The following is a 22,267-nucleotide window of genomic DNA, read 5'->3' as shown; positions in this document are numbered from 1 at the left end:
ATATTAAATATATTTTCTTTTAGTTCATGTATATGTCTATATATAATATATATTATATTTATAACATATAAATTGTATAAATATATGTTCTGTGCATATAACATGTAATAAATATATAATCTATAGTTGATATAAAAATAGCATACACAATGTATTATAAATAAATGATTTCACATGTTAATATATAGTCAATTAGATATATAATTCATATAAAATTTATACAAGTAATCTTATAATTAAGGTAATATAAAACATACTTATGTATTATGTATGTATACACAAGCAGATACTGTGAACACACATGACACAGTTACTATGCATCCCCTTAAAAGCAATAAAACAAAATCAACAACAGGAAAAAACATAGAAATGTGCTTTTGGAAGTACATTTTTAAATTGAGTGCTTTAAATTCTACTGCTTTATTCTGCTAAAATTTATTCAGTTATTTCCTGAGAGTGTTAATTAGACTTTTTCCATTTTTCACTGTTCCAACCAATGTGTAAATAAATACACTGAAAAATCATTAACTGCATTTTTGATTATTTGAATTAGATTAATAAATGTGGAGTTATTGAATTTAAAAACACATCTTTAAAAATCATGTTTGATACATATTGCAAGCTTCTTAGGCAAAGATCTGTAATACTTTTATTCTAACAGCCTTTCTCTCAGAAATTAGTCATTTAAGCAAACTACTTACAGGTCCTAATTTAATTATGAAGCAATTTCATCATTTGGCTTTGAGATTTTTAAAATAGTTTCTTTTTATTAATTGTGTTATTACTAATTATTTAAATTTAAAGAGTATATATAAATAATCAACATATTCTCTTGAACCCCAAACTCAGTTTTAGGAAATTTCAACATTTATCCATTTAAAAATTTTTACAAAAGAATTAAAAGAGGCTTGTGCAAGATTTTTGTTATACTTGCAATAATTAAAATTTGAGGCAGGATTAATGTTCCTCAATGAGAAATTGAATAAAGAAGCTGTAAAATATTCATAAAATGGAAGAGAATACCGCAATGAAAGGGAACGAACCAGACCCATGTATTACTGATATGGAAAAATATTAAAATATAACAGCAGGGAGCAAAAATTCCAAGTGACAACCTACACTGTGTTTTTAAAATGAAAAAGAGAACATTGCCATTTTTAAAGGGGTATGTACATACTAACTAAATGATTGTTTTTTGACCCAAGGGAGAAACTTGCAGGGAATAGAGATACACTTTACTTCTTTCTGTGACTTTTTTTTTTAAAGATTTTTTTTTTTAATTATTGTTGGAAAGCCGGATATACAGAGAGGAGGAGAGACAGAGAGGAAGATCTTCCGTCCGATGGTTCACTCCCCAAGTGAGCCGCAACGGCCGGTGCGCGCCGATCCGAAGCCAGGAACCTGGAACCTCCTCCGGGTGTCCCACGCGGGTGCAGGGTCCCAAAGCCTTGGGTCGTTCTCAACTGCTTTCCCAGGCCACAAGCAGGGAGCTGAATGGGAAGTGGAGCTGCTGGGATTAGAACCGGCGCCCATATGGGATCCCGGGGTTCCCAAGGTGAGGACTTTAGCCGCTAGGCCACCATGCCAGGCCCTTCTGTGTCATTTTTAAAAACAGCAAACATTTTAAGTTTTGTTAAGCTTTTTCTACATTGAAAATACATGTTACTTTTTTTTGATAAGCATATTAGTTAAAGCTGGTTTGTAATCTTAGTTTTTTAAGTTTACAATGTAATCAAACAAGTAAATCTGTTTATGATTTAATGCCTAACAATTCTTTACTTGACAAGAGATAAGCTAAATATTATCTCTATTCTCTTCCGTGGGAGAAATATATATAAATATATATAAACATATTAAAAAATATATAAATACTATATATAAATATATAAATATATATTTAAATATAATAAATATATTAAATATATATAAATACTATATACCATATAGATACTATATACCATATAAATAAATATATATAAATACTATATACTATATAAATATATTATATATTATATGTTATATATTATGTATCATATATTAAATATGATATATGATATATAATATATATAAAATATAAAATAAATTTATATAATAAATGTATGTATTATATAATATATAATATATAATATATATCTATATAATAAATAATATATATTAGTATATATAAATACTATATATATCTATATATAAATACGAATATATATATTAGTATATATAAATACTTATATATAGTAAATATATATTGGTATCTATATATTAGTATTTATTATATAGATACTAATATATATATTAGTATTTATTTCTTTTTTAAAATCTTATCTTTTATTGGAAAGTCAGATTTTGCAGAGAGAACAGAAATATCCTCTGTTTGCTGGTTCACTCACCATGTAGCCTCAACACCTGGAGCTGAGCCGAGGCAATCCAAAGCCAGGAGCAAGGAGATTCCTTTGGGTCTCTCACACAGGTGTAAGATCCCAAAGCACAGGCCCATCCTCCACTGCCTTCCCAGGCCACAAACAGGGAGCTGAAAGGGAAGTGGAGCCGCTGAGACATGAACCAGCACCCATATAGGATCCCAGAGCATGCAAGGCAAGGAACTCAGCCATTAGACTACTCTGTCAGGCTCCTCTGTCTCTAATCAATCTGGAAGTTTTGATATTTGGTAAGAACATAGAGTAACATTTGAATTTTTTAACCAAATAACTTGCTAGCTCTCCTTTAACAACTTGTTAAATAATGCTTTCCTCCTCCTCTTCTTATTGTTATTATTTAAATGATGCTTACAGAGTTGAGAAGGGTGAGAAAGATTGAGGGTTAGGGAAAAGTGAGTGAGACCATTGTTTCTAAATTTTCTTCTTCCTCCTGTATCGAGAGGAAGGGGGAGACAAGGGGAGAAACTGCACCAAACTTCCCAACCACCTGCATACTCAGGGATGGGGGACAATCACCTGGTATCAACTCAGCATTCCGAATGTGGAGCATGCTTTGAGGGTTCTGCTTAAATGATTTTGGTAGTTCTGGAATGATGTCGATCTTGCCGATCCAAGGATGAGGAAACCCTTCCAAGGTCCATTGGCTGACATGGTCCCCACTCACCCAAATACTCGCTGTCAAAGCTTGGCTGGGAGAGTTGTCCATTTTGTTCTGCTCTCCACGGTACTAGATGTCCTCTGCAGGCCTCAGTAAACTGGTTGACATGTCCCCCTTGTGCATCTGGGCATGCAATCTGCTGCACAGGCTTCAACACCTGAAGAGACCCAGTTCTGACACATACTCTCCATGGTCAGACCACAGTCCTGTGATTTTTTTTCCATGGTTGGAGGTCTGAATCCAGTGGTCCAGTTGTGGGGGTTTGCAAAGAAACCTCATCAGAGGTGACCCCAGACCTGACTCCTGTATCAGCTAGTGCAGGGTCCAGCTCAATCCATCACCCACATCATCCTACACACACTGGTGGTTGCAGTCATCTGGTCAGTTCTGTCCCCAACCTCATCTCATATGCAAACCAGTGGATGGTACATCCCAGCCCATTCCTGCCCATCACACACTCAGCACTTATGCATGCGTTTGGGAACTGCAGCCTAGTCAGTAAGACCCCACAAAACTCCCACTGTTCACCCCCCAGTCTCAGGTTATGCTCATGCTGGTATGTGCAACAGACTGATCCAGTTTGTCCCACATCCTATTTGGCTCTCTCCACATCAATGGAAGTAGCAGCCTAGCTCAGCCTGATCAATCCCACTATCAAGTCCACATTCATGCCAGTGGGTGCCAATCCTGTCCAGTTAAGACTGACTCCAGCTCTGGTTCTCATGTTTACCAGTGGGAGCTGCAGCCCATCAGAAGTGTGCCCACAGTTTGCCTACTAAGCCCACTCCCAGCCCCAGATCCTGCACTTTTTAACTGGTGCTGTGGTTCATCCTGACAGGACTCACCCCTAGTCCCAGCACCTGGTAGCCAATGCTGAGGCAAAGCCCGACCAGTCCGCACTCACTCTGGCTCATGCTTGAACCAGTGGATTCAGTCACTTAGCTCAGTCTGGCTCTCCCCTAATCCAGCTCACATGCAGGCCAACAGGTATTGTAGCCCTGCCTGTCCTAGTTCGGTCCTAGTCCCAGTTATTACATTCACCAGTGGGAGCAGTGGCCCAGCAGGGGAGCTCATGCTGCCTCCTGCCTTCCTACTGGGCTCACAACCCTTGGCAATTGCTGGAGGGTTCAGTAACCTAGTCTGGCCCGGTCTGTGCCCAGCTCTTGCTGATGGGTGCTGCAGCCTATCCCAGTCCAGCCAGCCTCTAGTCCTGGCCCTAGTGTGAACTGGCTGGTGCTGCAGCCCAATCAGCTTGTCCTGCACTCCAAACCTGGTTATATGCGAGTGGGTGTTATGAATTGGCCCGGCCTGGCCCACCCCCAGAACTGACCCACAGGTGTGCTGGCAGGTACTGTAGCCTGTCCAGATCTTGATTTTCTTTTTCATTTCTTCAGTGACACACTAGTCATTCAGTAGCATGTTATTCAACTTCATGGTGTTATTAATTTCTTTTTTCTTCCTGTTGCTGATTTTGTTTTGTTTTGTTTTGTTTCTTCCTGTTCGTATAGCAGCTGTGTAATGGAGATTCTCATATCTAGTAACATGTTATTTGACTTCTATTTTTCTTCCTATTGTTGAAATTACTTTTTAAAGTATTTAGTGTGATGTGTAGATACAGTTCTAAGTACATAATGACATTCTCTTCTTCCCTCCTTCCTACCGCTTTAATTTTTCCTTTGTTTTCTTTTTAGTTTTTAAGATCATGTATTTTATATTTACATACAACAAAAGGCCTAATACTTCACCAGAGCAGAAGTTTAATGAGGGCTGGCACTGTGGTGTAGCAAGTAAAGTCACTGCTTGCAATGCTGGCATCACATATGGGTGCTTGTACATTGCACAGCTGCTCCACATCTGATCCAGTTCCATGCTAATGACCTGGGAAAAGCAGCAGAGGATGGCTCAAGCATTTGGGCCTCTGGACATATCTGGGAGACCTGGAGGAAGCTCCTGGCTCCTGGCTTCAGCCTGGCCTAATCTTGGCTGTTGTGGCCATAGGATAGGGAAATAGGAGATGGAAGATCTCTATTTCTCTCTTTCTTTCTTTCTCTGTAACCCTAACCTTCAAATAAATAAATAAGTAAATAAATACATTTTTAAAAGTATCAAGCAAACAGCAAAAAGACCTTAATTCGGTGGAAGTACAGCCAGTGGCTATAAGCAATTATTGATAAGAAAACTAAGCATTCACCAATATACAGTAATTTTGAAGTATTAACACACCATTAAAACTGTAGTAGTATAACATTCTATTAAACATTGGTTAGACAAAAGTATAAAACAAGGGTTTACAAACTGTATGTGGAGCAATACTAATATACCCAGATATTTCTTTTTACCTTTTAGGCCTGTTTGTTGCTTAACTTTTAGATCCCACAAAGAAAGTAAGACATGTATTATTTGTCTTTCTGGGTCTAGCTTATTTCACTCAACATGATGTCCTCTGGTTGAGTCCATTCTGCTGCAAACGGTAAGATTATTTTTCTATAACTAAATACTGTTCCATTATGCATATACACCACATTTGCTTTATTTATTCATCTGATAATGAGCACCTTGATGGACTACAAATTTTGGCTGTTGTGAACAGCGTTGTTATAAACACGAGGTTAAGTTACCTCTGCTTCATTGTGTTCAAGTCTTTTGAGTATATACTCAGTAGTGGGATTGCTGCAGTATATGGCAAGTCTATTTTTAGTTTGTAAAAATATTTGTTTATTTCAAGAAATTACAGAGCGAGAGAGAAGTAGAGACAGATTGACAGACAGAGAGCTTTTTCTGGGACTCTCCCTTGGGTACAGAATTCCAAGCATTTGGGCAATCATCCACTGCTCTCCTAGGCACATTAGTAGGGAGTTGGATTGGAAGCAGAGCAGCCGGGACTCAAATCAGTACCCGTGTATGATGCAAGCAATGCAGACAACACTACATCATTGTCTTGGAGTGTTTCCTCAGTTTCCTTCCAGAAACTTCTCAGTCTCAGGTCCTACATTTTGGTCTTTGGTCTGTATTGGATTGGTTTTTATATATGGTGAGGATATGGATTCAGTTTCATTCTTCTACATATATAATCTGATTTTGTCAGCACCATTCGTTTAAAAGGCTATCTTTGCTCTACTGTATAGTTGGAGCACTTTTGTTAAAAATCAGTTGGCTACATGTATGAAACTTATGTAAATAATTAAGACTTGATTTTTTTTTCAAATTTTGGCCTCATCAGTTAATTATGTAACACTGTAGAGGCTGCTAATTCTTGATGGCCTCAGTATTCTTCAATCATTCATTCAATACATGCCAGGCACTGTTATAGATACTAGAGATTATGACATGAAAAGAAAAAAAAACTTTGTCTCCATGAAGCTTACTGCAATCTAATGAAATCCTGACTTCAAGCCTTTTCAAGATCAATTTGACTTCATTACATTGTCTATACCATTTATACTAGCAATATAACAACAAACGAAGCCATGTGTTCTGAGAAAAAACGTAATGCTAGAATTAATACAAAAAGAAATTTCTAGTTAATAATGATCGGGATTCATATAACATCATTCTTCAGGTAATTCAATTATTTATAATTTGAAGATGCTTCAGTATATATGACTTCAGCTTTTCAAGTAGAACACCATAAGTCAGACTCAGCAGGTTTGTGTACTCAGGTGCATTTTCTTGTGCAAAATTCTGGCTTCCTCAGCAGAAAACTTTATATACTAGGCAAAATGGTGAGAAAGGAAGTATGAGTGTTTAGTAAATTATTTTATAGGGTAAAACAGCTCATTCACCTTCTCCCTGTTCCCCACAAAATAATGTGAATCAGCAGAAGAACAGACTATCTGGGATTGCCTAATGACTTTGAATATAAACCACACAGGGAAAATATAAGTACTGTTGCCATGATCTCCTCTGTTGAAGATAAGGCTCATACATTTTCATTCTATGGGATGATTCTGATTCATTAATGCTTTCCTCTGGTACATACTGAAATTAGACAGATCATCAACAGATGTTTACCTCTACCAGGCTAGGCCCTACTTTTGTGGATCTTGTACTGGGGGTACAAGTAGATATTGAACAAGCAGATGCCAGGAAGGATCAGCTGCGGAAGAACAGAGTGCCTTGCAAGATCTGTTAGGGAGCATGGCAACAAATCATAGCAGGCATGCATTCCTGCATCCATTAATCCAAGAGTTAGAATTTCCTTTTTTCCCCCAAGATTCACTTATTTTTATTGCAAAGTCAAATACACAGAGAGGAGAGGAGATAGAAAGATATTCCATCTGATGATTCACTCCCCATGCAGCTGCAATGGCTGGAAATAAGCCGATCCAAAGCCAGGAGCCCAGAGCTTCTTCTGGGTCTCCTACTCGGGTGCAGGGTCCCAAGGCTTTGGGCTGTGCTTGACTGCTTTCCCAGGCCACAAGCAGGGAACTGGATGGGAAGTGGAGCTGCCGGGATTAGAACCCATATGGGATTCTGGCACCTTCAAGGTGAGGACTTTAGCTGCTAGGCCACCATGCTGGGCCCAAGAGCAAGAATTTTAAAAGAAAAATCATTCACAAGAATGTCAATTTCACAGCACACTTGACTACAGTCCCTAGTGTGTTCTACAAGTACTGAACTGGCTCCTGGCTAGGTCTGCAGTGTGCAGTGATGGCTATCAAAGGGTATCATTTTCCTGGGTGATATTTCACCAGTTATAACGGCAACGACAGCTAACATTATCTGAATCTTTTCTGTATGCAGGGCACAGTGCTGAAAACTTTATACATAATAACCTTCAAAACAGTACTAAGGAAGTTAAAATTAATATCCATATCTTGTAAATGAGGACCCTGAGTCTGAGAGACATAAAAAACTGGTCCAGAATCACACGTCAGCTAAATACTAGATGCAGGATGACATGAGCCAACCAGGAATTGGACTATTTAAAATGGACAGGAAATGAAACTGCATACTAAGGCAAACATGTTAAGAATGTACAATAAGTCACTTCTAGATTTCACAGTGTTTCAAAGATTAAGTAAATAATCTTCAGTAGAATCCAATCCAAGCATGCAATTCTTTGCATTCAGTACATGCACTTGCTAAGGAAAAAGATACAAGAGAATGCTTGTATTTTACATCATATGCATGCCTGGTAATGACCTTTCCTGGTTTCTTTCCAAAGACTACATTAAAGCAACCCATGTTTTCCCTAAGCAAGTTTTCTTCTTATTGAAGTAAGAAAACAGCAAGTGACCTGTACCTGGTCTCTGGTAGACCAGTATTCTGTCATACAAAGGTTTTTTTTTATTTTTTTGTCTTCCAATTTGCTAGAGAGAGAGAGAGGAGAGAGAGAGGAGAAAGGAGAGAGAGGAGAGAGGAGAGAGAGGTTCACTCCACATATGTCTGCTTGAAACAATTGGTGCTGGTATGGAAGCTAGGAACTCAATCAAGGCCTTCCAGATGGTGGCAGGACAGCAACTATTTGGGCCAATACTTCTGCCTCCCAGGGTTCACTATAGTAAAAGATGTATTCAGGAGCTAGATCTGGACATTGAATCCACATATTCTGATGCATGAAGCAGCTACCTAATCTGCTAGGCAAAATGTGTGCACCACATGAAAGTTTTAAAACAACCTTCTGGAGCTAGCAACATGGCATAGTCAGCTAAACTTGTGCCAGGATCCCATATGGATACTGATTTGTTACCTGACTGCTACAGTTCGGAAAAGAGCAGAGAATGCCCCAGGTCCTTGGGCCCTGGCACCCATGTGAGAGAACTGTTAGAAACTCCTGGCTTAAGTTCAGCTCAGCTCTGGCTGTTGCAACCAAGTGGTGGGTGAACCAGCAGATGGAAGATGTTTCTCTCTGTGTATGTCTTTCTTTATGAAATTATGCCTTTCCAATGAAAGAAAACAAATCTCGAAACAAACAAAAAACCTTCCATAGAGCTTTATTTCTAAGTTCCACCATGTTTGCTACCAATGCACAATTTCTCCTTGTGTTCCTCCTCCTCCCCTTTATCATCAACATTACTGTTGTTCTCATCATTTATTAAGCACTTTCTACATGTCTTGCCCTCTTCTAAGGTCCAATATATAGTTAAGCCTCACAGTAAGCTTATGGCATAGCTACCGTTAACTCATATTTCAGATGATGAAAGGGGCTAAGAGATTGTGTAACTGCCACAAGGTCACACAATGAGGAGCAAAGTCTAGATTGAAACACCCATCTATTTAACTTCATAGGCTTGCCTTGGAGGATTTACAATGGGGTACAGGATCAGGTAACAATGCACCAGATGTATGAATCTACAATAAGTCAGAATTTACAGCCTGAGAGAATTGAGATTCAGTGTGTTTCTCTCTGTGGTGCATGAGTCCCTGAACGTCCACAAATAGATTCTAGGGGATTTGTACCTCCTTTCTACAGGAGTCAGCAAACTTTTTCCTGGAGGATCCTATTTTAAAATGGGGGCCATATGGTCTTTGTTCTAAACACTTCACTATTGTAGTGCAAAAACAGTCCCTGACTATATACAAATGAGTAAGTAAGGCTGTGTTCCAATAAAACCTTATTTATAGAAACAGGTATCTAAATGGTATATAATTTCTATATGCATATATGCATAATTCTTTTTATTGTTGTTAGTAAATGATCCAATGCTTTACATAGCTTATTCAGTAGGTTTGAAATCTAAGATAACAAATAACTGGTCTAAATGCTCCCCAGGCCCCTCTAAGATTAGACATTGCAAGTTCTATAATTCTATATGCCTTTAAAATGAGCAGTTTCTTAGAGACTCTTGCAGGCTTTTTAAAAATGGATTCTGCTATGAGTTCTTCAGTGGACAGCAGTTACTTTCTGTTAAGTAGGAAACATAGATTGCAATATTATTCAATCTTCCCTGATTTCCTTGGTCAGATGACATTGGTTGAAACACCAGTGCATTCCAGATGGGACTGTAAGAGCTGAGCCCTACCGCAGATAATCTGAGGCTTGCTGCAACTTTTCTTTTATCACAGACTGCTTTCTGTGCTTCACTGAATCTTCTCCACAGAAGGAACTCATTTATTTTAAGGATTTCTTCTATTTTTTGAAAGGTAAAATGACACCAAGAGAGAAAGACAGAGAACTCCTCAAATGGTTATAGCAGCTGGAGTTGGAGTAAGCAGAAGCAAGGAGCCCAGTGTTCCATCTGGGTCTCTCATGCAGGTGGTCCATCTTCTGTTGCCTTCCTGGACATATCAGCAGGGAACTTGATTGGGAAGCATGGTAGCTGGGATTTGAACTGGTGCTCTAAAACGGGATGCTGGTATTGCGAGTGGTGGCTTAACTCACTCAAGTACAACAGTAGTCCAGAAAGAACTTATTTGTCCTGTCTACACTGATTTTTGCAGTTTGGATTCCTGAAATCAGCCAGTGTTGCCCAGGATGGTATGGAGGGAGGAATGTTGCTGGGTGTGTTTGGTTCATGCATTTCTATATCTGTTCAGGGATTCTATCTTCTGAGGAAACATTTTTCTTGATTCCCCAGCATCATGAATTAGAACATCTTACTGTCTGTGACTTAACAACTGTTATCCTGTCTTCCACTCCACGAGTCATCTTCTGAGCAGAATCTTGAGGTGGGGTTTGCTAATTATGTTCCCTGATGTTCACCACGGAGCCTGGTACTACCTTTTGCATGAGACAGGGAGAGTGGAAAAAAAAAAGCTACATAGTGTTTTAAAGGTTCTTAGCACTAAAATCCCTGAAACTTACAGCCAGTGTTAAATTCTTCTATCAGTTTTGAAAGTCAACTGAAAGACTGTCCAATCAACTTTTGACAAAAGGATCAAATACTTTAAATGCTAGGAACAGCAACAACAGCAACAAATACTATGAATTATAATGCGACTACATGTATACCCCAAGTTTAGCCAAGGGTGGAGACTTGAGAGGCTAGGGGAAGAGGCACAAGAGAAAGTAAAAGAAGAGGAAATATGGCAGAAAGCAGAAGATAATGAAAAAAGGAAACAAAGAGGAATGCAGAGCGAAAGGGTGGATGTGGAGTGAATGTACTTGCTAACCGACTACTGCTGAGCTGAAATCCAGTGTCATTAGAATACAGCTATTTCTCACAGCAAGTGCCTCCCAAAGAAGGAAATAAACCAGCAAATGAAAATAACAGGAGTATAAATCACTTCGCCCATACTTATGGAGACTTTATCTCATATTAGACTCCTATATATTTCACATCGGGATTAGCACTTGCTCTCTGGAATGAAACATCAATAAGAGGACCACATGGAGCTGCCTGCACCCCCAACTCATATTTCAGTTTAGCTTTAATTATCATGTTCATCTGCCAGCAGCATGGTGCCCATAAACAGAAATGGGTCACGGGAGGCCTGCGTCCTTGTCCTGGCATATCATGATATGACCTTGATTGGCCAAGGCCTGGGCCTCAGTTTCCTTGTGTGTTAACTGTGAATGAGATTTTCCTGCTCTGCTTTTCTCACAGGGTTGCTGCAAAGATGAAAAGGGAGATGAACATACATATGTGTGTATGTATATGTATGTATATATACACATATGTATATATGTGTATGTATATATGTATATACACATATACACACATATATACTCACATGCTTGGAGATACATATATATACACACACACACACATATATAATAGATGCATACACAAGCACACACACTTACATGCTTGGGTAAGGTAAAAAGGACAAATGCAAAATTGTGCCTGTTCTCTTCACATCCTAAGGTGGTGAGTAGGCGAGAGGGTGGAGACCATGGCATTTTTGCATAGAAGTCTTGGTGACTCAATGAAGTAGGGTTTTTTTGTTTGTTTGTTTTTGGTTTTTTTTTTTTGCTTTCAATAATATCTGGTCTTGGATTATTACTGCTTTCCCAGTGTTTTTAGACATTACTTTTCCCCCCTCAGAAATGCCAAAGGTGAAAAATACTATTCCATTGCTGTAATTTGTCAACCTTGCTGCCTGAGCAAGACATGCACAGACAGTCCAGTAATTAAGCTTTTCAACACTGCATCATAAAGCTTTATTCCTGCAAAGGCTATATTTATCAGCTAACAAGTATTAAATCACCCCACAGCTCAATCCGTTTCTCACTTGCATGCACTCCTTTCAAAACAGAGCAGCCTTCCCTAGCTGGCTTGATTAATACAAGTTCTTGTCTTGAAATACCGTCACGATGTGTGGTCCGGCAGGGCTGACATGCGCACACCGCGGTGATGGTGCCAGCTGCTGCTGCCCTGCATCTACCAGGGGAGTTTGGGACCTTCACCCTGGGGGCTTTGGGGGCACCTTGACACCCTGAGTTTCACAGCCCCCTGGGATGACTTCCAGCAGGAGACACATTTTCTTAACTGTCATTTCTCAGGAAAAGAGGCAAGTGAAAAATCTAAAGGTAAAACAGTTTTCAAAATTCTAAGAATAGCAAAGTGACAATGATCTGCATATTAAGCAGCGTTGAGTTTTTTCTCATTTTATCCAAAACATGCCGAATTATTTGGAATGAGCGGATATTAGAAGTCATTAGCTAATGGCTTAGGCTAATACTTTCTCTAAGTAACTCAGTCTACCTTGTAAATTGTATCTCTGGATGATAAAAATTCATGGCATAAATACAGCATTATTCATAAAGTGTCAGGATACTTTTAGTCAAACAGCTTTAGAATTATATTTATTTTAAAAAATACACTTAAAATGATGGAAAATCACTTTGATCCAGAGACTGCATCCATTTTCTTTTTCCTTTCCTTGAGTTAAAAATAAGAGACATTAATCAAGCAGGTATTTGAATTTTTACCAATATAATGCTTAAACGAACCATGGTAATCATAAGCCACAGAATCATAACTCCCATTCTATAATCCACTAGCAGATGTGCCTCTGTATGTGTGTGTAGGATAGAGGTCAAGTGACACTTTAAACACTACTAATATAAGTCTTTTGTTGCACAGTTTTTAGTTTGAGGGGCCAGAATGGTTTCCTTTCAAATGATAAAATAAAATTCATCATTGTGCTTTTCAAATGAACAACAGTTAGCATGTTTGGAAGACTGTGGATCAGTTTCTCTCTAGACAGCCAGTCTTGGGGTCCAACCACTGAAGCATGTAGGTAATATTCTGAACCTTGAAGTTGGCAAATACTACACTATGTTAGCTATATCTATTTTCTGGTTTGGTAAGCGTTTTTATTTATTTATTTATTTATTTTGAGAAACAAAAATTCATTAAACTTGACAGTCTAAATGCCACAGTTCCTGTTGGAAAGTCCATAAAGAAATAAATACCACCAGTCACTGGGGACAGTAGAAGGTAAGGATCGATATATTTCCTCTCTGGTTCTATTTAACTTCTTCCATATTTGTTTTAAGGTTCAAAAGTACGATGACTTGGGAAACTAAATTGAATTATTTTTTCACTGAAAATTTAAAGGGACATTTTTTTACTCTCAAAACTGTGATCCTGGGAGGATAACAAACAAAGGGACTTTAGGAAGTTCATGGAATATATGGAAATAAAGATGTCTATTTTGGTGAAAAAAATGAGATTCATGTCAAGTTTTGTCATCATAAGCATTTTTTATGAATTTTCTGATTACTCCTTATGTATGAATCACATTTCAGAATCACTTATTTTCTAGGGAGATACTTGAGAAACAAAAATGATACTTTTACCCACAGTTTGAAGAAATCTAATGGTTCAGTAAGTTAGAAAAATATTGATCCAGGGACACATTTGAGTACTTAAAATGAGGCTTTTTCACTGCGAGGTATTGAAATTTTCAAGAGGATAATAAAGGCTTTGGCATTTGAACTGATATTTAGATTTAGTATAATTTGGGGAGAAGGCCTGAAGCACCACTTTTCCTTCAAGAAGGAGTAGCTATGGTAATTTAGAAAAGTGGGGGACAGTTACAAAGTACAAGGACTTTTCATCATAGCAAAAGCTGTACCTTTTAAAATTATAAAATTGATTTGATATGCCAAATAAACATTGAAAATAAGTCAAGAGCAATTTTCCAGTAACTTCCCTCAACAGTCAAAAACAAATCAATAATATATAATCAGTAGAAATTACAACACAATGTAATTAATGAATAAAATTAATAAAAAGAAAAAAATATATATATATATAATCAGTAATCAATGAAAGAAAACTACGATAACAAAAACCCAAAGTGGATGTGGAGAAAAAAGACAAGAGTACTAGATATAATTTTTCAAAGCTTGTAGAACACAAAGGGCAGATGTGATACAGCCATCAAAGTTGGAATGAGTAAATCCATCCCCTCCACACACGAGGAGAGGTTTGAGATGAAGAATCATTTGGCCAGTGGAATTGGCAGCAGCATTTGTAACCTGAAAGAGTAAAAGAAAGATTGAAATTTGCCTCTGTACTCTACTGTATTGTCATGGCAACACCCCACCAGGAAAAATGTCTTTACTTGGAGAAATCAGCATAATGAGAGTGAAGAACACAAAACCCCTCCCTCAACTCTTCCCTTAATCCAAGAGTTTATACTCCTAAGATGTTGAAATTTTCAGTTTTTAGGTAAGACAATCAGATGTGGTGAACATCAAAATTAGCAAGTGCTATGGTCTTCTGGAAATTCATACACTGAAATCGTAACTCTCACGGTGATGGTCTTCAGACTTAAGAGTTAGACGTGAAAGGCCATGAGGTCTCTGATGTCTTCAATGAGGTTAGTGCCCTTACACAGCAGTTCCAAGGGAGCCTAAATCCAGAAAGTTCCCACCTGAAAACATGGACCCTCATCAGACATGGAATCTGCTGGCACCCTCATCTTGATCTTTCTAGCCTCCAGCAATGTCACAGATCAATTTCTGTTGCTTAAAGGGCACTCAGCCCTGGTTTTCTGATGCAACAAGTTGAAGGGACCAAGACACTCTTCTTTCTTCCCGCTCTCCTCCTTCCTTTCTTGTTCAGTATAATCTCCTTCCCAACCTTCCATGCATTACTTCTTCCTACCCTCCTCCCATATTTATTTGTTGAGCACTTGTACACTGGACACTAGATCAGAGAATTATAAAACCGCATAGTCCTGTCCTCAAGGAGGTCTTGGTCCTGAGCTGAAGACTGATCCCGAAGCAATGACTCACTTTCTTCTGTTGTCTGTTAAGCACCACAGTGGATTCCACTGGCACACGGTCTTTCATGAATGAATGCATCTGTGACAATCAATGCATGAATGTGATGGGAGTCTTCAGTCAAGGAAACAGGGATACTCATTTCAAGGAGAAGGAAGAATGTATGCAAATGTCAAGAGAGAAAAAAGGGTACTTGGAGCAGTCACTTTGTGTGTGTGTGTGTGTGCGCGTGCACTGGAGGAGGGTGACGGGAAAGGATGTGGCAAAGAAGAGGGACATAGTGTTGCAAAGTTTAAACATATAAGCTCTAGTAAATTTTAAAAAATCTATTAAAATTGGGGAATTTACTAATTTTGAGTCCACCATGGGGAGGAATCCACTGAAATCAGAAATTTATTCTGTAGAATTAAGTTTATAATGTTTGATACAAAAAATACAGAGGTTATTCCCGGAAAAGATATTCTTGGTGGGAGATGAAGGTAATTATCTTGAACACTGCAATGACTTGACCACTGAAGCACTAGAATTCTAAAAGTTAATAATCTATTGCACTTTTCCCGCACAACTTTAGGAGATAGTGCTCACATTGACTACCATATGGTAGTTCTGGTCTTGTACACAATGCTTTAATGGATTTTCCATGAACTTGAAATAGAGTGATATCCCTGAAGATTTTCTTGTTTAAAACTAAGAAGGGGAGAGCATTTTGGCTGTTGGCTACCATGCATGGTATAATGCCTGTATCTTGTATCAGAATGCCTGGGTTGGGTATTTTATTTCATCTCCCAACTCCAGTTTCCTTCTAATGCAGATCCTGAGAGATAATAGTGATGGATCAAATCATTGAATTCCTTCCATCTACTTGGCTGATTTGGATTCTGTTTCTGGTTCTGGGCTTTAGCCCCAGTCCAGCCGTGGCTATCATGGTCATTTGTAGGTGGATTGTAGGGAATGAATCACAGGATATATCCCTTCTTTTTTATTGTTGTTGCAGATAGAAAAGTTTATTTGGGAAGGGACCAGGTGAGCAGGGAGGGGAGAGGGAAGGGGAAGCACCTCCGGAGAGAAAGCCAGGAGGTGGGGTGCCTCTTGAAAGGGGAGGGAGAGAGAGACACCAATGTCTTTCTGCTTTTTTTAAAAAAAAGCCAAGAAATATAATAAATGCTATTTGGATTTCAGTACTGAGATTTTGGCCCCAGATAGGCTAAGTTAGTATCTGTATTTATAGATTGCAAAACAGAAAAACTTTAAATTGTTATTTTTTTTTGTATGCAACACTTCACTTTAAAAAATGAGGAACTACAGCTTTTGTTTCTGTTTTTGTTGGACTCATAGAGGACCTCTGGAGACCTATGGCACTCAGATCCGGAACTAACATTAGGAATACACTCTGTCTTTTCTGGAGACCATTTTATAGCAACATGGCTTATCACAGACATAGCAGGTAATCTTGAAATCAGCAGATAAAATCTTTGAGTACCTAAAATAGAAAGGACTTATGGTAAATGGACTTGGGTATTCAACTAAAGTTTTCTACCTTCTGCATTAGATAGAATTTTAACAAATTATACTATTTCATTTGTAAATGAAACACTAATAGTGGAAGAAACTTCTAGGTTTCTTGTTGGCAGTTTCAGAATGTGACAAGTCAAAGTCTGAAAGCTAGAATTTCTGTATATAAAGTTTTTTTCCCACTTAAAAAGAAGACTTGGAAGAAGGCTGGCAGCCTGGGCCATGTAGTGGAGAGTAAGTCACAATCTGGCTCTTAATAATAGGTCTGGAACACATCAGCAATTGGTTGTTCTGCATTGATCATGCTTGCAAGCATGGTTCAGTGTTCAGAACCACTTCTAATGTGCACAAAGTGCTATTTGTTAGTATTTCTCAAATGATCACTCCATATCAAATGCTTTATGTGAATACCACCCATCTAATGCGCACGGCAACCCTATGAGGTAGATTCTATTATTCTAATCTCATGATTCGGAAAGATAGAATGCTAGTAGATAAAGAATCAGAATCAGGGATCTGAACAGGATATACTGACTCCAGAACTCACACTTCAAATATGTTCAGAATCTATTTAAAGAAAAAAAAATGTCTGGTAGTCCCTTAGCTTTTGGCACTTGAAAATTTATATAAATGGAATAACTGATTCTTATGTAGATATGTGTGTCTATCAATGTATAATTTTTTAAAAGATTTCTTTTTATTGGAAAGTCAGATATACAGAGAGGAGGAGAAATGGAGAGGAAGATCTTTGGTCTGTTGATTCACTCCCCAAGCGACTGCTATGCTGATCCAAAGCCAGGACCCAGGAGCCTCTTTTGGGTCTGTCACACAGGTGCAGGGTCCCAAGGCTTTGGGCTGTCGTTGACTGCTTTCCCAGGCCACAAGCAGGGAGCTGGATGGGAAGCGGGGCTGCCGGGGTTAGAACCGGCACCCATATGGGATTCTGGCACATGCAAGGCAAGGACTTTAGCCACTAGGCTACTGCATGGGCCCCCAATGTATACGTTTTAAGACAAAAATATTGATAGTCACTTAGCTTTATGAATCTAGAAAATTTACATAAATGAGATAACTAATTGCTATTCATATTATAAACACATATATCTGTATAATTTAAAAAATATATGTATTTATAAATTTATGGTTATGTTTTTATACATTCCAACTGACATCCATGTACAGAAAAGTTGTGATACTTAAGTATTCAAGCATTAAGCAAGAGGGAGCTTAAGGGACAAACTTTTGCCCAGTCTTAAGTTGGTGATCTATTGGTGCTGTGTAATTTGCTTTGATGAGTGGTAAATGCCAGATGCCAGAGCACATGGCTGCAAAACTGGGCCACTGATGAGCCAGGCGGCAGTTTGGATGAAATCAATCTCACTGCATTTAGGTGGAATCACCCACTTTGCAATTATCCAATGACGAAAATATGAAAACACAGAGTGGGTGTTGGCAAGCTCCCTCACCCAAGTGGAGGAAGGCAGCCTGCAGTGGAGGAGCCCTAAATTGTCAAAGCCACAATCTCTCACAACACCATGGTCTTTGGTTATGCTTGCAGCCACAGCGAGGACCGCGGCTCAATGACTGTTTGGGATGTCAGGGATGGAACACACCCCTTAGAAATCCAGGTTGCTGTGGCTCACATTTGGGTCAGAGCTGGTGAGGAGAGAAAGAAAAAGTTTGCCTGCTCTGGAGTCGCTATGTGTCCATAAACTGAGATGATGATGAGGCAGATTAACTCAAAGCTCAAAAAGTGGTTCTTCTTCTAAGAGGTTTAAATTCGTGTAGATGTGTGTAATTTTTCTTTATCTGCCACAAACAATGCAAGGTCCTTAGAGCCACCTAGAGAGACCTTCTAAGAAAGATCTTAATTCCACTCAAGTTATGCTTCCCATCACTTCTCTCATTGCCATGCATCCTACACACACACACACACACACACAATGGGCTTTTCCACACCTGTCTTTGTGGTGCTTCCTGCATGCATCATTCTTCTGGGTGATGTTGTATAAATCCCTTTCTTGTCTACAAGTAAACTGCTCACCCTTCAAGACTCAGCACAAAGGCTACCTGCTCAGAGACCCTCTTGCCAGCTGGGGCAGGTGCTTTCTTAGTGTGTTGTTATTTGTATTATGTCACTTGCAATTTTGCACTAATTATGCCCATGCCTATCTGTCTTCCTAGATTGCATGCTCCTCAGTGTAGGGAGTGTGATTTGCTAATCTTTGTATCCCAGGCCAAGGACAATGCCTAGACCCTATTAAAGTGTGCAATAAATGCTTATTGAGTTGATCAAATGAAGGTCTTTATGGGCAACCAGCTACACAAAAGCTGTTACTCAGAGGCTCCTACAGGGCTGGGCAGAAACTCCCATGGAAGAGCTGTTGTGTTCAGAAGATTCTTAGTGGTATGTTCATGTGAACATCTCTTACGTGTGCATTAAGCTGAACCAAACAAACTTTCTGATTCTGTGGGTCAGAAATAATAAAAGGGAATGGACTTTGAGCTTAGCAGTTCAGATGTCCGTGTCCCACATCAGCGTACCTGGTTCTAAGTCTTAACTCCAGCTCTTGATTCTGGCTTCCTGCTAGTAGTGCTGACCTAAGTAACTGGATTCCTGACATGCTCATGGCAAATCTTCACTACAGATCTAACCTTAACCAGCCCTTTCCACGGGAGCATTTGGGAAATGAAGCAGCAAGTATGATTTTCTCTCTTCCTTCCTTTTTTCTTTTCTTTTCATCTTTAAAGCAAAATATTTCAAAGCCTGGTTAAAAGCTATCACTTACATATGCTTCAGTCTACTAATGACATTTTTAAAAGAATTATTGATTTTTATTTGAGAGATAGATTTGCAAAGAAAAGGAAAGAGAGATCTTTCATCCACTGGTTCACTCCCCAAATGGGTAGAATTGAGCCAATCTGAAGCCAGGAGCCAGGAGCTTTTTGGGTCCATGCTTTCCCAGGCAATGATTAGAAAGCTGAATTTGACGTGAAACAGCCAGGAGATGAATCAGTACCCCTATGGGATTCTGGCTTTTGCAAATGGAGGAGTAGCTTGCTGAGCTACTGTCCTGGCCCCCAAACTTTCTGAGATGTGACATTAAGTGATGTTCAAGTAGACTCATCAGTAATTAATAGCTCATAAACTGTAATCTTAGATGTGTAACTAACTTCCTGAGGGAACTTGGACAGCAACCTATGAATAGCTGAGATCTTGCTGTCACATTTTCTCATGGGTATGACAAGTGTAATATATTGTAATATATACCACACTTTGTTGAACTCAAGGCACCATCAACTGGAAGAGACACTGATATTCTATGTACAAGTGAGAAAAATGGTATCTCTGTGTAACACAAAGCTGAATCTCACACCTTTTAAGGTTCATGCAGGAAAGCTTTTAGGTACTACATGTGAGTATTTTGCAAATGTGATGGGGCATTACATTAGTTAAATGTCTTCCCATTCAGAGTGTGACTTCCCTAAATTGCTCTATAATTCAAGACTTGTTGATGTTGCATGTCCATGCTCTTTATCATATAATTTACACTCTGTGGTGTCCAGAGCACTGGCAATGTGGCATTTCTTACTTTCTGGGGTTTTCTTCTGAGTTACTGACATCTGTTCTGCAAGTCTGGATTATGAATTTTTTTCTTCAGTAGAAGAAAAAGGTTTTCAGACAGCAATTAGTTCTCATACTCTCAATTCAAATAGTCCTTAAATAATTTGCTAATGAAATATCAAGATGTTACAGCTGCCCACTGGAACATCACCAGAAATAACTAAGTTCCTATGTGTGAAAATCATAACTTTCCTGTTTCCTGGCACATACTCACTTGGTGGCATCTTACAATTGAAGAAACATGAATTGGATAAGAAAAGAGATAGAATGAGTATCTAATAGTGAATGTGTAATTAGTCAAAAGATAATGAATGAGTGGCAATATCATTTAATCAACACCATTTTAGTAGTGGCTGTATTTCTAACGTCTTCAGCATTGCTGGTTTTTAAACCCTCCATTTTCTTAGTATGTCCAAATGAGCAGTCTCTAGTGAGACCAACTGATTATCAGAGAATCGATACATTCCATTACAAAGGTAAATGTACTGATTCCAGAATGCAGTCTGGTTGTCTTCCTAGCCCATTTATCTTGGTGGGCAAATTTCCCCAACTGTATCATAGATTATTGAGGCGACACGTGTGGCAACTGCTGACAGACATAACTAATCATCTGTGACATTTTTTTTCTCACATAGCCCAGAAGTGGCCTCAGCATCCTCACTTCGGTGCCTCAGGCAGCCACCAGCAGTCAACTGAGGCTGGTACTTGAGAGAAATCCTGTAACCACCCCTTAGATTAGAAGACTACAGAGTGAACATGCAATTAGAAATCAAGGAATCAGATATTCTTTACTATTATTCTTCTCTTTTCCCATTAACACATGATAGCCTGATACATTGCCATTCTCCAAATCAGTGCTATTTTAATGCTAGCAGCACATAAATCCCCTTCCTCTATGACAGAAGTCCAAATATGATCCTTTCTAGTAATTTAAAAACCTGCTTCAGATCACTGCCCTTTTCATGAGTGTGTGAGAGGTTTTGTGTGCAGTGTGAAAGTCCAGGTGTTTTGGTAATAGTGCTAGTTCTACAGAATTGCACACAAAAATATCAGTACTTCTTCCCACTCTGTATAAACAACAACAAAAAGATTGAGTTGGAGTGGAAGACCCAAAACCTAAAGAGCTCTGAACCAAGTCCTGGTAACACCAGCAACACATGCCGTAGTAAGGTGAACGCTGCCTTTGATGTGCTCTCGGACACTTCGGCTACAGCACTCCATCCCTCACAGCGTCAGCTCTGCAGTTCTGCTGCTCCTTTGAGATGCTGCTTACTTCTAAAGGAGACCATCGTACTCTAAATTCAAAATATAAAGTCGGATGCAGCCTTCTCGCTTCAGTTCATCTTTCCAGTATGGGACAGATGTCTTTGTGCTTTGTCTTCTGTACTTGCAGCTCTGTTCAAGAGTGAGATGTGGTGGAAGACCCACTAAAATAGCCACATAAAAGTAAGGTATCTCTTTAGATTTTCAGATGTTTCCCCCTTAAGCCTTCACCTTTGATAAGGCTTTGCCTTGTGAGAAATCTTACTTCAACTGCTTCAAAATACAATCCTGTTTGAAAGCAATATAATTCCCTTGACAATGACCTTCTATATCTCATGCAGTACTTAGTATTCATGTGGAATACCTTCCAAGAATTCCGACAGATGTCTGAAAACAGAGATAGCACTGAAATCTGTATATGCAGGATTTATCCATTCCCCCTTACCTGCAGTTTGTTACCCATAATTAACTGTAGTCCAAAAATATTAAATGGAATTCCAGAAAGAAAGCATTCACAGCTTTTAAATTGTACACTGTTCTGTGTAGCATGAGAAATCTGACGTTGTTCCTCCCATACCTTCCCACTTCACTCTCTTGAGGATGTGAATCACCCCCGTGGCCAGCAAACCTTCCTTCCTTGTAGTAGTCATAAG

The 22,267-nt window shown here is 38.8% G+C and overlaps 1 protein-coding gene across 3 annotated transcripts in view; it reads right to left on the bottom strand.

The window, feature by feature from the left end:
- Positions 1 to 22,267, bottom strand: part of RNLS (renalase, FAD dependent amine oxidase) — a 283,483-nt gene that overhangs the window by 27,686 nt on the left and 233,530 nt on the right. For 2 of the 3 annotated variants that reach the window (XM_058671330.1, XM_004583380.4), the window contains one exon: positions 14,241 to 14,464. The exons of the other annotated variant lie outside the window; for it this stretch is intronic. In XM_058671330.1, the coding sequence (XP_058527313.1) occupies positions 14,312 to 14,464 (153 nt within the window). In that variant the 3' untranslated portion in view covers positions 14,241 to 14,311. Of the gene's footprint in view, positions 1 to 14,240; positions 14,465 to 22,267 lie in introns of those variants that run through there. 3 annotated transcript variants of the gene reach the window in all.

Source organism: Ochotona princeps, chromosome 13 (assembly GCF_030435755.1).
Source record: "Ochotona princeps isolate mOchPri1 chromosome 13, mOchPri1.hap1, whole genome shotgun sequence".
Lineage (NCBI taxonomy): Eukaryota > Metazoa > Chordata > Mammalia > Lagomorpha > Ochotonidae > Ochotona > Ochotona princeps.
This window is presented reverse-complemented; position numbering and strand designations above follow the sequence as displayed.